Source organism: Salvelinus namaycush, chromosome 40 (assembly GCF_016432855.1).
Source record: "Salvelinus namaycush isolate Seneca chromosome 40, SaNama_1.0, whole genome shotgun sequence".
NCBI lineage: Eukaryota > Metazoa > Chordata > Actinopteri > Salmoniformes > Salmonidae > Salvelinus > Salvelinus namaycush.
In genome coordinates, this window is record NC_052346.1 from 8409294 (window position 1) to 8422663 (window position 13370).

At 46.9% G+C, this 13370-nt stretch overlaps 1 protein-coding gene across 1 annotated transcript; it reads right to left on the reverse strand.

The window, feature by feature from the left end:
- Positions 1-643: 643 nt before the first annotated feature.
- LOC120033456 (plakophilin-4-like) lies at positions 644-10914 on the reverse strand. Its single transcript, XM_038979820.1, has 15 exons — positions 10625-10914; positions 7911-8095; positions 7366-7577; positions 7051-7183; positions 6227-6440; positions 5643-5826; positions 5244-5361; positions 4816-5007; positions 3784-3957; positions 3381-3531; positions 3009-3286; positions 2702-2822; positions 2350-2481; positions 2141-2214; positions 644-1378 (listed from the first exon to the last, which is right to left on the reverse strand). Exons 1-15 carry the CDS (start codon positions 10839-10841, stop codon positions 1103-1105), a joined length of 2661 nt encoding a protein of 886 aa, XP_038835748.1. The 5' UTR covers positions 10842-10914; the 3' UTR covers positions 644-1102.
- Between the last annotated feature and the right edge of the window lie 2456 nt (positions 10915-13370).

Genomic DNA, 13370 nt, shown 5'->3' on the forward strand with positions numbered 1-13370 from the left:
CTGCATCTAGAAGTTGGCTCACAAAACAGCCGACAACATCACACGTAACAGTACAAGCAAAATATACCTGTTAAAAAAGAAGAGTCAAGTTTAGTTCGTCGACGTTTCTTCAAAACAACGCATTTCCCTCCATAGCTATAGGAATGTTGATTGCAAGATCGGAGCTGTGATCCATCCTAGAAGTTGGTGGAGCTGATGAAAGACGCTCTATCGTGCGCTTTCTGGGAGCTGGGTGCGCGCCCCCTCCGATTGAGGAACGTTTGGATGACAAAATAAAAAAAATAAAAAAATCACCAACACCTGCAATTCCATTCCACAGCTGATTTATTTCACCAAGCCTCATTTTCACAATTCTGAATCTTTTTTTTAGTGTTATGATGGGCTCTTTTTTAAATCTTCATACACTTCCATATGTCACATCATCGCCAGTGTTGGACAACATACCTCAGGGCGTTTTGAGGGAAATTCACACTTAAATAAATAAATCATAAAAAAATCACTAGACACCACATCATACATACACAGTCTACACATTGAATACAGTAACGTTCTGTAACAACACATTGTAACATTTTTTATTTCTCTGTACAAATACTATTTGACATTTCACAGATATGACTTCATGATATATATTTGGCCAACATACAAATAATTTATTTGACTCAAAATCCAAATTCACATTATTTTCCATTTGGCTGTAGTCGATTCACCAAGCTAGTTTTGAGATATTTGCTGCTGCCTTTACTATATCCATAACTGTCTTAGTTTATCAATTACAGCTAACATATATTGAACATCATGTTCATTTCTATTTTGAGTAAACTATCCCTTTAATGTTTGTTTTTAACACAACACTTCTTCAGCACTCTCTCCATTCTCCACATTTCCAACCAAGCGAATGCCTGGCTCATATCCAACAAACCTTTCTTACTTCTTTGGCTGTCATTACACCACTCCAGAAAACAACAAGCTCTTTCCCACTGGAACCACACACACATACAGACACACTCATGTTCTTTCTATCTCACACACACACTCAAACACACACACACAGATGTAGCTCAAACTGATGAGTCATGGTTTCTACATGGTTTCTCCACCCCTACACCCAGGAGTCAGGGGACCCAGTGTACTGGTTAGCCTTCTGGGAAGGCCTCCTCGTGGTGGAGTAGAAGTCCACGTAGTTAGTGGCGTTGGTATTGGATTTCAGTCTGTTAGATTGGGAGGTGTTGTATCGCTCTGTGGAGGTCAGGTTCTCTGGCTCATCCTGGTAAGGCCCAGGCTCCTCCTCCTCGTAACCTTGCGGCGATGACAGATAAATTCTGTAGTTGTTGTAAGTATTCCTATCCGGTTCGTCGGAGTAGAACACATCTTCCTGCTGGTAAAACAAAAAAGACAAACTCATTCCCTTCAACACAACAAACATGAGTCCTACATGAGAGTGGAGGGACTATTACACACAACCAGTGATGTAGTGGTAAAAAAAATAGGTGGGTAATCTCTGATCGCAGTCCTATACTTTCAATGCATTTTTCCAGAAAAGGTGGAAAAACCCTCTTCCAAAATCTAAAATGACTATCCACTACACCACTGAACACAAGAAAGGCTCTATGGGGACTCAGCAGGCACCACTACACCCAATAAAGGACAATAGGGTTATGTAATCTTATTTTAGGTAACTGAAAGAGAATTTAAAAGCCCAGTGCAGTCAGAATTGAGATTTTCCTACGCTTTATAAATATTTCCACACTATGAGTTTGGAATAATACTGTGAAATTGAATACAATTATGATAATGCCCTTTTAGTGTAAGAGCTGTTTGAAATTAACGCCTAAAATTTCAGCCTGCTTGGGTGGGATGGAGTTTGAGTGCCCAGTATGTCACCAGGTGGTAAATTAGTTAATAGACCAATAAGAAAGAGGGTTCCAAACCTCTCTGCCAATAATAGCTAGTTTTCCCCACTCAGACCACTCTCAGACAGTCCTAGCTAAATTCTTGCTAAGAAGCTATTGTTGTTTATTTTTGACACATTTAATTGAAAACAATCACAGTAAGTTACTTGAAATTATTTGATATTGAGATAAAAACAGCTGCATTGGACCTTTAAGACACCAGAACCACAACATATTTTTTGCCTTACCTGGGACCTAGGATAGTCCTCTCTTGATGGTGAGGAATAGGACCCGATAAAATATGGTGTTTGCTTTTCTGACCCTGAAAGTGAAAACAAAGATAAGAATTTCAAGTGTGAGGCATTGTTAACTCAGCTGTGTGTATGAAACATTCAAAATATATAAAATGTACACGGAAAATGTACTGGCGAATAAAAATACCTTCATCATGGCTTACCTGTGTACTGGTTTTTATGTAAACTGTTGTCTCCATAATATGTATCGAGTTGCATAGATGACTGAGCCCTTTGGTAGTTAGAGCTGTGTCTTCTGATCCCTAACATGGCAGGAGAGGAGGTTGCACTACCACCTGAGAAGACATTCCATTCAATCAATCAATCACTCAATCAATAGTATATTTAGAAACCACTTGTCAGAAAGTGCTTGACAGTAACCCGGGCATAGACCTCAAAGAGCAAACGGAAGCATAGTGGCAGGGAACAAACTTTGAGAGGAACCAGACCCGGAGGGAAGGTCCATTGTGGTGTGTGTTGATGAGTAGTTTGAACATGATAGTTGAGTGCTCTCACCTGATTGGCGGGGCACGGGGGACATCTGTAAGGTGCTAGTAGGCAGGGTTGGTTGAGACCTGTACCTGTCTCTCTCCAGAGTGGACACAGGAGTGATGAAATAACTGTGGTGCCATCCGTCCTACAACAGAGATAATCGCTACTCTCAGTACAGTGATATTTTACCTCTGCAAAACTGGATATCAAGGTATTTTATCAGAGATCAGTTCAGTTTTTCCAAGGTAAAATGGAGCCAAGTCTGCAACTTTTGATATTAGTTAAGCGATTATACCAAAACCATTAACTTGCGAAGACACAGTGATCTGACCTGTTTGTAGAGGGTGCGCAGGTCCCTGTACTGCCACAGCGTGTTGAGGACCTGAGCAGCCGCCTTCACCACCTTCATAGAATACCCCTTCCCCCTGCCCTTACTGATGTCCACCAGCTTCTCGATGCCCCCCGTGGCTGCCAGGGCCTTGGCGTTCTCCATGTTCCTGCTGGTGACTTCGTGGAGCGTGCAGCAGACAGACGCCACCGTCTCGTCAGACAGCAGGGAGGGGCTTCCCCCGGGGAGACGGTTCACCAGGTCCCGCATCGCATACTTTCCTGAGAGGGGAGACAAGGGGGCATGAAGGACTTAAGTGTGTGTGTGTGAGAAAGAGAGCGAGTTTCTGTGTGTGTGTGTGTGTGTGTGTCTGACCTATAAGCTCCTTGTTCCTGCTGTCCAGGGCCATGTTCCTCAGAGCGGTGGCCACAGAGCAGACCACCCTGTCGTTGTCCATCCTCAGCAGCTCCACCAGGATAGGAAGCCCCTTCTCCTTGCGCACCGCCGCACGGATGTACGCTGAAAACTGCACACAGGGATTATGATTTCTATTGGATTTTTATTTCACCTTTATTTACCCAGGAAGTCCAATTATGTTATTACAGCGCCATTATACTGATGTAACATTACAATAATACCAGATAAACAGCAACGCATAACAGACATGAGTGTCAGGTGTGGGTTTGCGGTCTCTTGTGAAATAGATTTGATCTCAATGAGATATCTTAATGAGACTAACCTGTATAAACAAAGGTTACAATGAAACAAAGCGGGACACCTTCCAGTTTCCAGCGGAGAGGTTCTGAAGGGATCCGGCAGAGCCCTCCAGGGTGGCAGGGTTGGAGCTCTCTGCCAGCAGGCTGAGGTAGGGCTTCACCACGGCCGGGTGCCACAGCATCTCTGCCCCCCGCGGAGGCTTACCAAACCCCGGGATGGGTCCCACGCCGTCCCACTGAAAGCATAACGAAGAGCATAACGAATGAAACACCACAGAATGGAAGTAACGTTGTCCTCTGTTGCAACACGAACTACCGAGTTCCAAACTGCCTCTGGAGCTTCATGAAATGGGTTTCCATGGCCAAGCAGCCGCATACAAGTCTAAGATCACCATGCGCAATGCCAAGAGTCGGCTCGAGTGGTGTAAAGCTCGCCGCCTTTGGACTCTGTTTGGTGGGGGAGGAATAATGTTCTGGGGCTGTTTTCATGGTTTGGGCTAGGCCCCTTAGTTCCAGTGAAGGGAAATCTCAATGCTACGGCATACAATGACATTGTAGACGATTCTGTGCTTCTAACTTTGTGGCAACAGTTTGGGGAAGGCCCTTTCCTGTGTCAGCATGAAAATGCCCCGGCGCACAAAGCGAGGTCAATACAGAAATAGTTTGTCGAGATCAGTGTGGAAGAACTTGACTGGCCTGCACAAAGCCCTGACCTCAACCCCATCAAACACCTTTGGGATGAATTGGAACGCAGACTGCGAGCCAGGCCCAATCACCCAACATCAGTGCTCGACCTCACTAATGCTCTTGTGGCTGAATGGAAGCATGTCCCTGCAACAATGTTCCAACATCTAGTGGAAAGCCTTCCCAGAAGAGTGGAGGCTGTTATAGCAGCAATGGGGGGACCAACTCCATATTAATGCCCATGATTTTGGAATGAGATGTTCAACGAGCAGGTGTCCACTTACTTAGTGTACGTAGTGTATCTTAGCTAATGTTCTCTGTTAATTCTAACACATTTCCAGGCGCCTTTATCATAAGGTGTCAGAGTGTGACTTAGCCAAGGAAAGCGGATAACCTCCTACTATACACACCTTATCATCCAGCCAGACCCTCTTCTTCTTCTTCCTCTTCTTGCCCCAGCAGAGATAGTCTAGGTCCTTACTGGGGGATCCGTAGCCCAGCAGGGCGTCCAGTTCCTGAGTCCCCAGCAGGCAAGACGAGGGCATCTCTATCTCCAGACGGTAGGACAGGTTCCTCAGAGTACACACACAGTTCTCCACAATCTGGGAGAGGAGGGGGAAGCATTTCAGTGACGCACACAATACACACACACACACACACACACACAGAAAGGGGGTACGATCAGGAACTTCATGTTGGGATAGCAGAGATGGATGGGCAGAAACTGAGTGAAGAGGACTGGTCTAATTCTGGATAAAGTAGAGGGGGTTCAGGCAGGTGAGGTGCATGTCATTGTTTCTGGACTAGCCTAAATGTACTACTCTTATAGTAAGCCCACCTTGCTGTCGAAGTCAGAGGTGCTAACGCAGGCCTTGAGGACATAGAGAAGTGAATCCACCAGCCCCTCACAACACCTCAGCTGACCCCTGGCCTCCTCTCCTGCTGAACTCAGGTTCCTGTAGCAAGACACAGTAGAAAGGTCAATAATACAACCACATATACAATACATACAGGTTTACAGCCACATGAACACACACACCACACAGACACAGACACAGACACAGACACACACACACACACACACACACACACACACACACACACACACACACACACACACACACACACACACACACACACACACACACACACAGGAAGAATGCCATTTAGCAGAAGCTTTAATCCAAAGCGGTGTACAGTCTTCTGTTCTTACAGGGATGACTTCCTCACTCCTCACCTGAGGCAGCCGGTGGTGTTGCGCAGCAGGAGAGAGGAGTGGAACTTGAGCTTGGTCTCCTCTCGGTAGTTGCTGCTGCTCCAGCCGGAGTGGGGGATGACCACAGTGTTGGTCAGGGTGCTCAGAGCGTCCCTGATGATGGTCATCTTGACCGCGTCGCACGACGACAGGTTCCACAGCACCCCTAGTGGTAAACGGGGATAGGCACGGATGTAGTGAGCAGAGGACACGTGCTGAGGTGCGGCCATAAGGTTGGATCCAGTCATCCCTCACTTGATAATGCAGAGATAGGCAAGAAATACTGTATCAGCAAGCAGGCATATAGATCGATCTAGACCTCTCAAACTCAACTCTGGACCTCAAAGCCAGTTCCACTACGTTTTTTCATTGTTCCCCTCTAATCAGGGACTGATTTAGACCTGGGACACCAGGTAGGTGCAATTAATTATCAGGTAGAACAGAAAACCAGCAGGCTCCGGACTTCGTAGGGTAAGAGTTGAATACCCCTGGTCTAGAGAGTCATAAAAACAGGCAGACAGCAAAAAAAAGACAGAGACAGACAGACGTGAGAAAGAGAGACGTACCAGTGACCAGCTCCCTGACTTCGTTGTCGGTGGTCTTCCTCAGCAGTCTGAGCAGAGCGGGGACGCCACCAGAGTTCCTCAGGGCCACCTTGTTGTCGTCTGTAGCCTTGCCATAAACCAGGTTCCTCAGGGCTCCGCAGGAACACCTCTGCACCTCCACAGCTTTGTGGTCCAGCAGGTCCACCAGGTGCTGGACACCTCCCAGGTGACACACCTGTTAGAAGAGGGTCAAGGTCACACACACCTGGAGCTGACAAAAAAGTATAATCAACAACAGTTATTTAAGCAATAAGGCCCAAGGGGGTGTGGTATATGGCCAATTTACCACGCCAAAGGGCTGTTCCCTAACACGACACATCGTAGAGTGCCTGGATACAGCCCTTAGCCGTGGTATTTTGGCAATATACCACAAACAATCGAGGTGCCTTAATGCTATTATAAACTGGTTACCAACGTAATTAGAACAGTAAACCATTTTTTTGTCATACCCGTGGTATGCATTCAGGGCTCAAACCACCCGGTTTATTTTCATGTTTTTAGCACTATCCTTTATATTAATTCACCTGTTACTGCAGTGGGCTAAATCAGGGTCACACAGAGTGATTCTTGGTAGTCTTAAACAAATCTACTGTGAAACAAAAGTATACATCTCGCACACGTGGTTATGGGTTTAAAATTTGCGATTTGGTCACTTGACTGCAGAAAAGGGTTACGTGTTTGTGCTTTCAAATCCTCTCTAGAGAAGGACTTTTCATCCCCATATAGTCTGTTTGATCACACACGTCAGCCGAGAGGTTGACAGGGACAGACGGGCATCCTGTTACCTCCACTTTGATACGGTTGTCTCTGTAACACAGGTGCTGGAGGTAGGCTGCAGCATTGGCCTGGACCGAGGGGAAGTGATGCTGCAGCATGTGGATCACCTCAGGGAGATCGGGGTCACGCCACGCAAACTCCCTACAGAGGGTGGGGAGGGAGAGAGATGAGAGGGCAAAAAAGTGAGTCTAAAAGCTATTTTCAATCTATCGCTTCAAAACATCAACGACACGTCATTTGATTTGAATTCATCAATGACATGTCTGGATGTAATCATCACGTGGCTCGACGTGTGTGTGTGATGGTGCGTTGTGTATTTGTACCTAGGATCCTTTTGTATACTGTCTATGGAGGGGGACCTTGTGGCAGCCCTGTCGACCAGACCAGAGTGCCTGGAGAAAGAGGTCTCATTGGGCCCCTGTCCCTGCTGGGAGACCCTGAAGGGGTCTGCGTATGACCCTGCGGTGTTCAGCCCATAGCTGCTTCTTTGGTACGCCAGGGTGCTGCAATGGCTTGTGGTCCTCTGGAGGGTCCGCTGAAGGTTCTCCGCACCTGGGAATACAAAGACACAGATATATTCAGGATGGGGCGTAGCACACACACACACACACACACACACACACACACACACACACACACACACACACACACACACACACACACACACACACACACACACACACACACACACACACACACACACACATTTCAAGTCTGTATAACTGCATCGCCATGTGTCTTAGAAAAGACAGCACACATATGACTATCGTGTTGACTGTAGATTACAAACTAGTCATAACACACCGTGCAAGTCTCTGGTCCCAATGGTCCTAGCCATGTGTAGTTGTGTCTGCTGGTAGTGTGTTGCAGTACCCGTGAGTGTCCTGTAGATAGCGCTGTGTGATCCGTGGTGGGCGTGGGTGGGGCTGTGATACAGGGGGCTTTGGAAGGCTCTGTCGTCGTAGACAGGCGTGACGTGGCAGTCAGGAGACATGGCCATCCTCATATCCTGGTCCAGTGGGCTGTGGTGAGTGGCGTAGGAGCTGTGCAGGCCTGGACACACGCACAGCAGGGGAACAATAATAGTCACGGCATTATTTACACTGTGTCAGCTGTCAAGATGGGCTTCGAGGACAATGTTGTTAGTGATGGAAGGTGGTGAATTTCTTCATCAACCCTGAATCAACTCTGAATCAACCTTAAACCTAAAACAATATTACAATCTGTAATCAGTTGTGCCGTATGTTGGTTGTGAATGGTTCATTCTAGGCTGCTGTAAAGTGTGAAAGTAGATCTATGTTCATGGTTGAGGTTGATGTAAGTGGTTTAGTATTTAATTAGGATCCCCATTAGCTACTACCAAGGCAGCAGCTACTCTTCCTGGGGTTCGAACAGGGTTCGAACAGTTACATCACAACAAAACAACAACAGCCTACATCACAAAATAAATCAATACAACATACAAGACACTATTACTCTATTATTACAAATGACCAGTCCAGAAGCGCACAGTACTAAATAGAACCAAGACTACATGGAACTCTCTTTCACATCAGGTAACTCAAGCTGGCCGTGAAATCAGACGAAGAAAAACAAATAACACAACACTTCACAGCACAACGTGTGAAGAGACCCCTGGTGGCATGTCTTGTGGGGTATGTCTGGGTGTCTGAGCTGTTTGAACAGACAGCTGGGTGCTTCCAACACGTCAACAGCTCGCACAAAGACAAGTAGTTACTTTGAGCCAGGAGAGATTGACACGCATGTTCTCGATTCTTAGCCCTCAGTGTACATTTAAGCTGTGCTGCTCTGTTCTGGGCCAACTGTAATTTGCCCATGTCCTTCTTTGCAGCACTTGACCATATATCTGGGCAGTAGTCCAGGTGTGATGAAACTATGGCCTGTAGGACTTTTGTAGTTGATTGTGATGTCAAGAAGACCGAGCAGTGCTTTATCATGGACGGACCTCTCCCCATCTTAGCTACCGTTGCATCAAGATGTTTTGACCATGACAGTTTACAATATAGGGTTACGCCAATCAGTTTAGTCTCCTCAACGTGCTCAATTGCCCCATTATTCATTAGAAGATTTAGATGAGGTTTAGGGTTTAGCGAATGATTTGTCCCAAATACGATGCTGGTTGAAGTGACCATACCAACGCTAGAGTGCATCTTAGATGGTGGCAGTCTATTGTGGAACATCTTTTGAAAGCTCAACCTATTGAGATGTACTGGGCAGTATAGGCCTACGGCCAACAAGAGTCCCCTGCATCACTCTGCTTCAGCGTAACGAGCTGTAAAAGGCTGTGCTTTATGGTTCCCCAGGGCGCACTTGATTCACTTTGCCAATAGGCTCCTTTCTTTTGGCCCAGTAAAATAGATGGAAACCAATCCATGGTGCTTTGTCATTTACCAAACAACACCCCCACAGCAGAGCAGTGCTCTGAATGACTCTGGCTGCGCCTCAAATGGCACCCTGTTCCCTATATAGCGCACTACTTTTGCCCAGAGCCCTATGGTTAACTTCTGAACAAGGGATTTCTAAAACAGGCCTATGTGTGTCAGTAGGGTAGGCTCAGTGATATGATGCGCTGCAGGATGGCTCAGGATAAAGGACAAACACATCTCTCTGTCGCCACACTGTCAGCAACACTACAGATCTAGTATTTAGTTAATATAATCCCTTTCACACAGAAACCAATGGATCTCTACAGAGATAAAATCGATTCAGAAAGACACGTTCTCTGCACGTAAATAAGAAGAGCGACTGGTAACGTTTGCCCTTTTTCCAAGTACTGTATATTCTTCCTACCATTTAACCAGCATAAAAATGACCCTTCAAAGCTAGAATCCTTGCTTGCTACATCCATTTTTGGACTTATAAATGAATGATACTGTATATACCCATTGATTCCTGAAGAATATAACTGATATAAATGCCTCATGAACTTGGTTTGATTGTTTTAGGCCTACCCCCATCAGAACCCAAAACATAAGATTTTTAATACTCCAATGTTTGTTAACAAAACAAATGTAAATAAACACTGTATAGCAGGGTTCCCCAACTAGCGGACTGCAGGGGATTTTATTTCAAATCTGTTCCAAAGTATTCCCACGCATAAAAGAGATACTGTACATGAGATCTGTTTGGTCTTCTTGCGGTCAATTTGCAGTCTACAAATGATTTGTAATGATGTTCCGGCCCTCTGACCTTCCGCTCAAGAACAAATCCTCTGGTGGCTGAATCTAGTTGATGATCCCTGCTGTATAGCCTTAAAACATGGCTACACTATTATTTTCATGGATGGTCAGTCCTTGCATACATAGCTCTTGCTTTGAATTTGAGAGTGGTTAAATTTATCATGGCCCATCCTCTGCTTTTTACCAAAACACAGGCGGGGTGGCCGCTTTGTTATTGTTTTAAGGTGCGTGTGTGTGTGTGTGTGTGTGTGTGTGTGTGTGTGTGTGTGTGTGTGTGTGTGTGTGTGTGTGTGTGTGTGTGTGTGTGTGTGTGTGTGTGTGTGTATGCATGAACGTGTGTGCATGTGTGTGTTTCGTGGCAGAGTCCTGCTATATGACTAACCAGTGAGGCTGTCAGGCCGTGAAAGAGGCAGGGCGGTCCTCTCGTAGAGCCCGTAGGCGTCATGTCCGTAGGGGAGAGCCTGAGCCCCCTGGCGGGGCAGTGTGGAGCCGTAGTGCTGGGGCACAGCCGTCATACAGGACCTCAGAGGAGAGCCAGACAGCCCCCTCCCCTCCACCAGAGACAGTGTAGACCCCAGGCGACCGGAGACACTACCCATCGCCTGGTGAGGTGAGGTGGCATGACTGGCGCTGCCTGGATGGGGGCTGGTCCGGAGAGGAGAGTCGCCATTCCCGTTCCTCTGGTGGGTTGGGGAGTAAGGAGAGGTGGCGCGCTGGAAGGAGGGGGTGGTCCCTGGACCGGGCGGGGAGGAAGGGGGCATGGTGGTCCCGGGAAAGATGCTGGTGAGGGGTTTGGGCTCGGTGAGGATGGGTGAGCCGTAGGCGCTGCCGCCCTGGGAGGTGCGGAGAGAGACCCGGGACGGGGACACGGTGCCCCCCACACCACACACAGGAGACTGGCCCCGGGAGGGGAGGGAGCCCATCCTCCTCATCACCCGCCCTGACGCTGAGACCTGGGATAGGAGGGATGCAGGAAGCAGGGTGAGTGGGGGAGCGATACCGGGTGTCGGCGAGTGGGGGAGAGATATGGACAGGGTACGACACACAGGAAAGCCAATTCAGTCCTTGATACATATGGTTATCTTTAACTTTGAATTGTATACAGTTTGAGTAGGTTAACTATGATATTATATAAATAGGCAGGTATTTAAAAGGTTATATCATATAAACATGTGGGCATATAAATAGGTTGTCTCTCTTCACAGTAGAGGTGGGTTAGTGTATATTAGCTACCTGTACGGAGGCCTGCCCCTCTGCCCGGGAGCTCCTGCCGTGACTGGGGCTTCCCCTGGGGCCGCTGCCTGACAGCACGTGTCTGGGCTCTGACAGAACCACGTTCTCTCTGCTCACACTGTAGTAACTCGTACTACTGTCCTGATAGCCACTATCTGCATACGACATCATATGGGCCACAGATCCTGTAAGAGAGAGGCGAGGGGAGGGGTAGAGGAGAAAGAGGGGAGGGAGGGAGGAGAGGAAGCAGAGGACAGAATGATGTTTGAATGATGGTTTGCCTTGTTGGTCTTCAGGCCTATTTCAGAGCTAGGCTACACAGTGAATGAGCATTTATGCAATCGACACATTCATAATCAGCATAAGCATGCCCCGGTATGTAAAAGATAAGTGCCCATTTAAATAAATAATGTCACTAAGTTATGGAACGTGCCCGCTTAGGATGATATACTGTTAATTGTGCATTTTATGGCCAAATGAAATCTGTTGTTACATTAGTTGTAGATGTTGTCTTAATATTTAATTAGTAAACCATAGCTACGTTATATACTGTACGTTGTGTCGCAGTACCTGGTATACTTTGATGTTATTCCACAGCTACTTTTTACTTCAAAGAAGTTTCTGTTTTTTGATTTCAAACCTTTTTCCCCTTTTTTGATGTCACCATTCGTGCAAGTTAGAAATTCTGCACAGCAGATTCCATCTAGCCCTAAACACTCTATATTCTCCATGCTAAATCTGAACTGTAAAAAATGAAGAAGGCAGATGAAAGAGAGGATGCAGGAAGTAACAGACCCTCACTGTCATGCAGGGATGCCCTGTCCGCTTCAGGGAGGTAGAGTGACCCGTGACCCTGATCAGCTCTGAAGAGACGGGAGGGTGACTGATGAGAGCTGTCCATTACAGCAGCCCGGTGCTCTCCCGTACCAGACACCTCTACTGAGGAAAACAAGATGGCGTCATGTCAACCGTCCTGTGATCGCTATCAAGATTGTTTAAAATCACAGGAGGCTGGTGGCACCTTAACTGGGGCGAACGGGCTCGTGGTAATGACTGGAGCAGAGTAAGTGGAATGGTATCAAAGACATCAAGCACATGGTTTCCAGGTGTTTGATGCCATTCCATTTGCTCCGTTCCGGGCCATTATTATGAGCCGTCCTCCCCTGTGGTACAAACGTAGCTCACCTCAAAAGCAGTTTATGATAGGACTCGCTACATGCCCTTGTTCTTGTGCTTCCATTGGGCAACCCTATTGGTGTCTAGACAATAGGATTTCAATAGGGGTCAATGTGACTTTAATATGGGAGAAGATGTACCTGTGGATCTCCAAGCAAAGGACTTCTCTGATGAGTCACTGTAAAGAAGAGAAGGTAGTAAAATAATGGAGGGAAGGGGGTGGGGCAGGACAGGCATGGAGAGGAGATGAGAGCTAGATCAACATGACAGTTTACACTTTAATCCTGTGCGCGTATTTGTGTTTGTGTGCGTGTGTGCTGCATGTTGTGCGTTCGGTGAGCCTGGATGAAGGTATTACTGTAGCTACTCATCATCAGTAGCTCCTTTGTAGGTGACATGCTGATAGAGAAACAGGGTCAGTGCTGTGTGTGTGTGTGCGTTTGTGTACCTGCTACTGGCATCATCATCATCGCCAGGCGACTCAGCTCCCAGCATGCACCTCTCCAGTTGACTGGCGACGATCTGACGCTCCTCCTCCAGCTCCCGGGTCAGACGCTCAAACTGGAGCTCCTACGGCAACACGGAAGGGACAAACGGTAGAATCATACTCGCCCGAATGACACTTTCTTTCACTGACAACAGCTTCCATTGTGTTAACAATAACCAAGTTACACAGCCTTTGGCATGCTCACTCTGCATCGCCTTTAGAGCAGTTTGAC

Bases quoted from the DNA above. Each gene is read 5' to 3' on its own strand.
- LOC120033456 (XM_038979820.1), bottom strand. From the start codon at position 10,841: ATGGGTAGTGTCTCCGGTCGCCTGGGGTCTACACTGTCTCTGGTGGAG. The intron at 5,362-5,642 runs GTGAGGAGTGAG...GTCTTGCTACAG, and splicing joins AACACCACCGGCTGCCTCAG to GAACCTGAGTTCAGCAGGAG. The intron at 2,823-3,008 runs GTCAGATCACTG...TCTCTGTTGTAG, and splicing joins TGCGCACCCTCTACAAACAG to GACGGATGGCACCACAGTTA.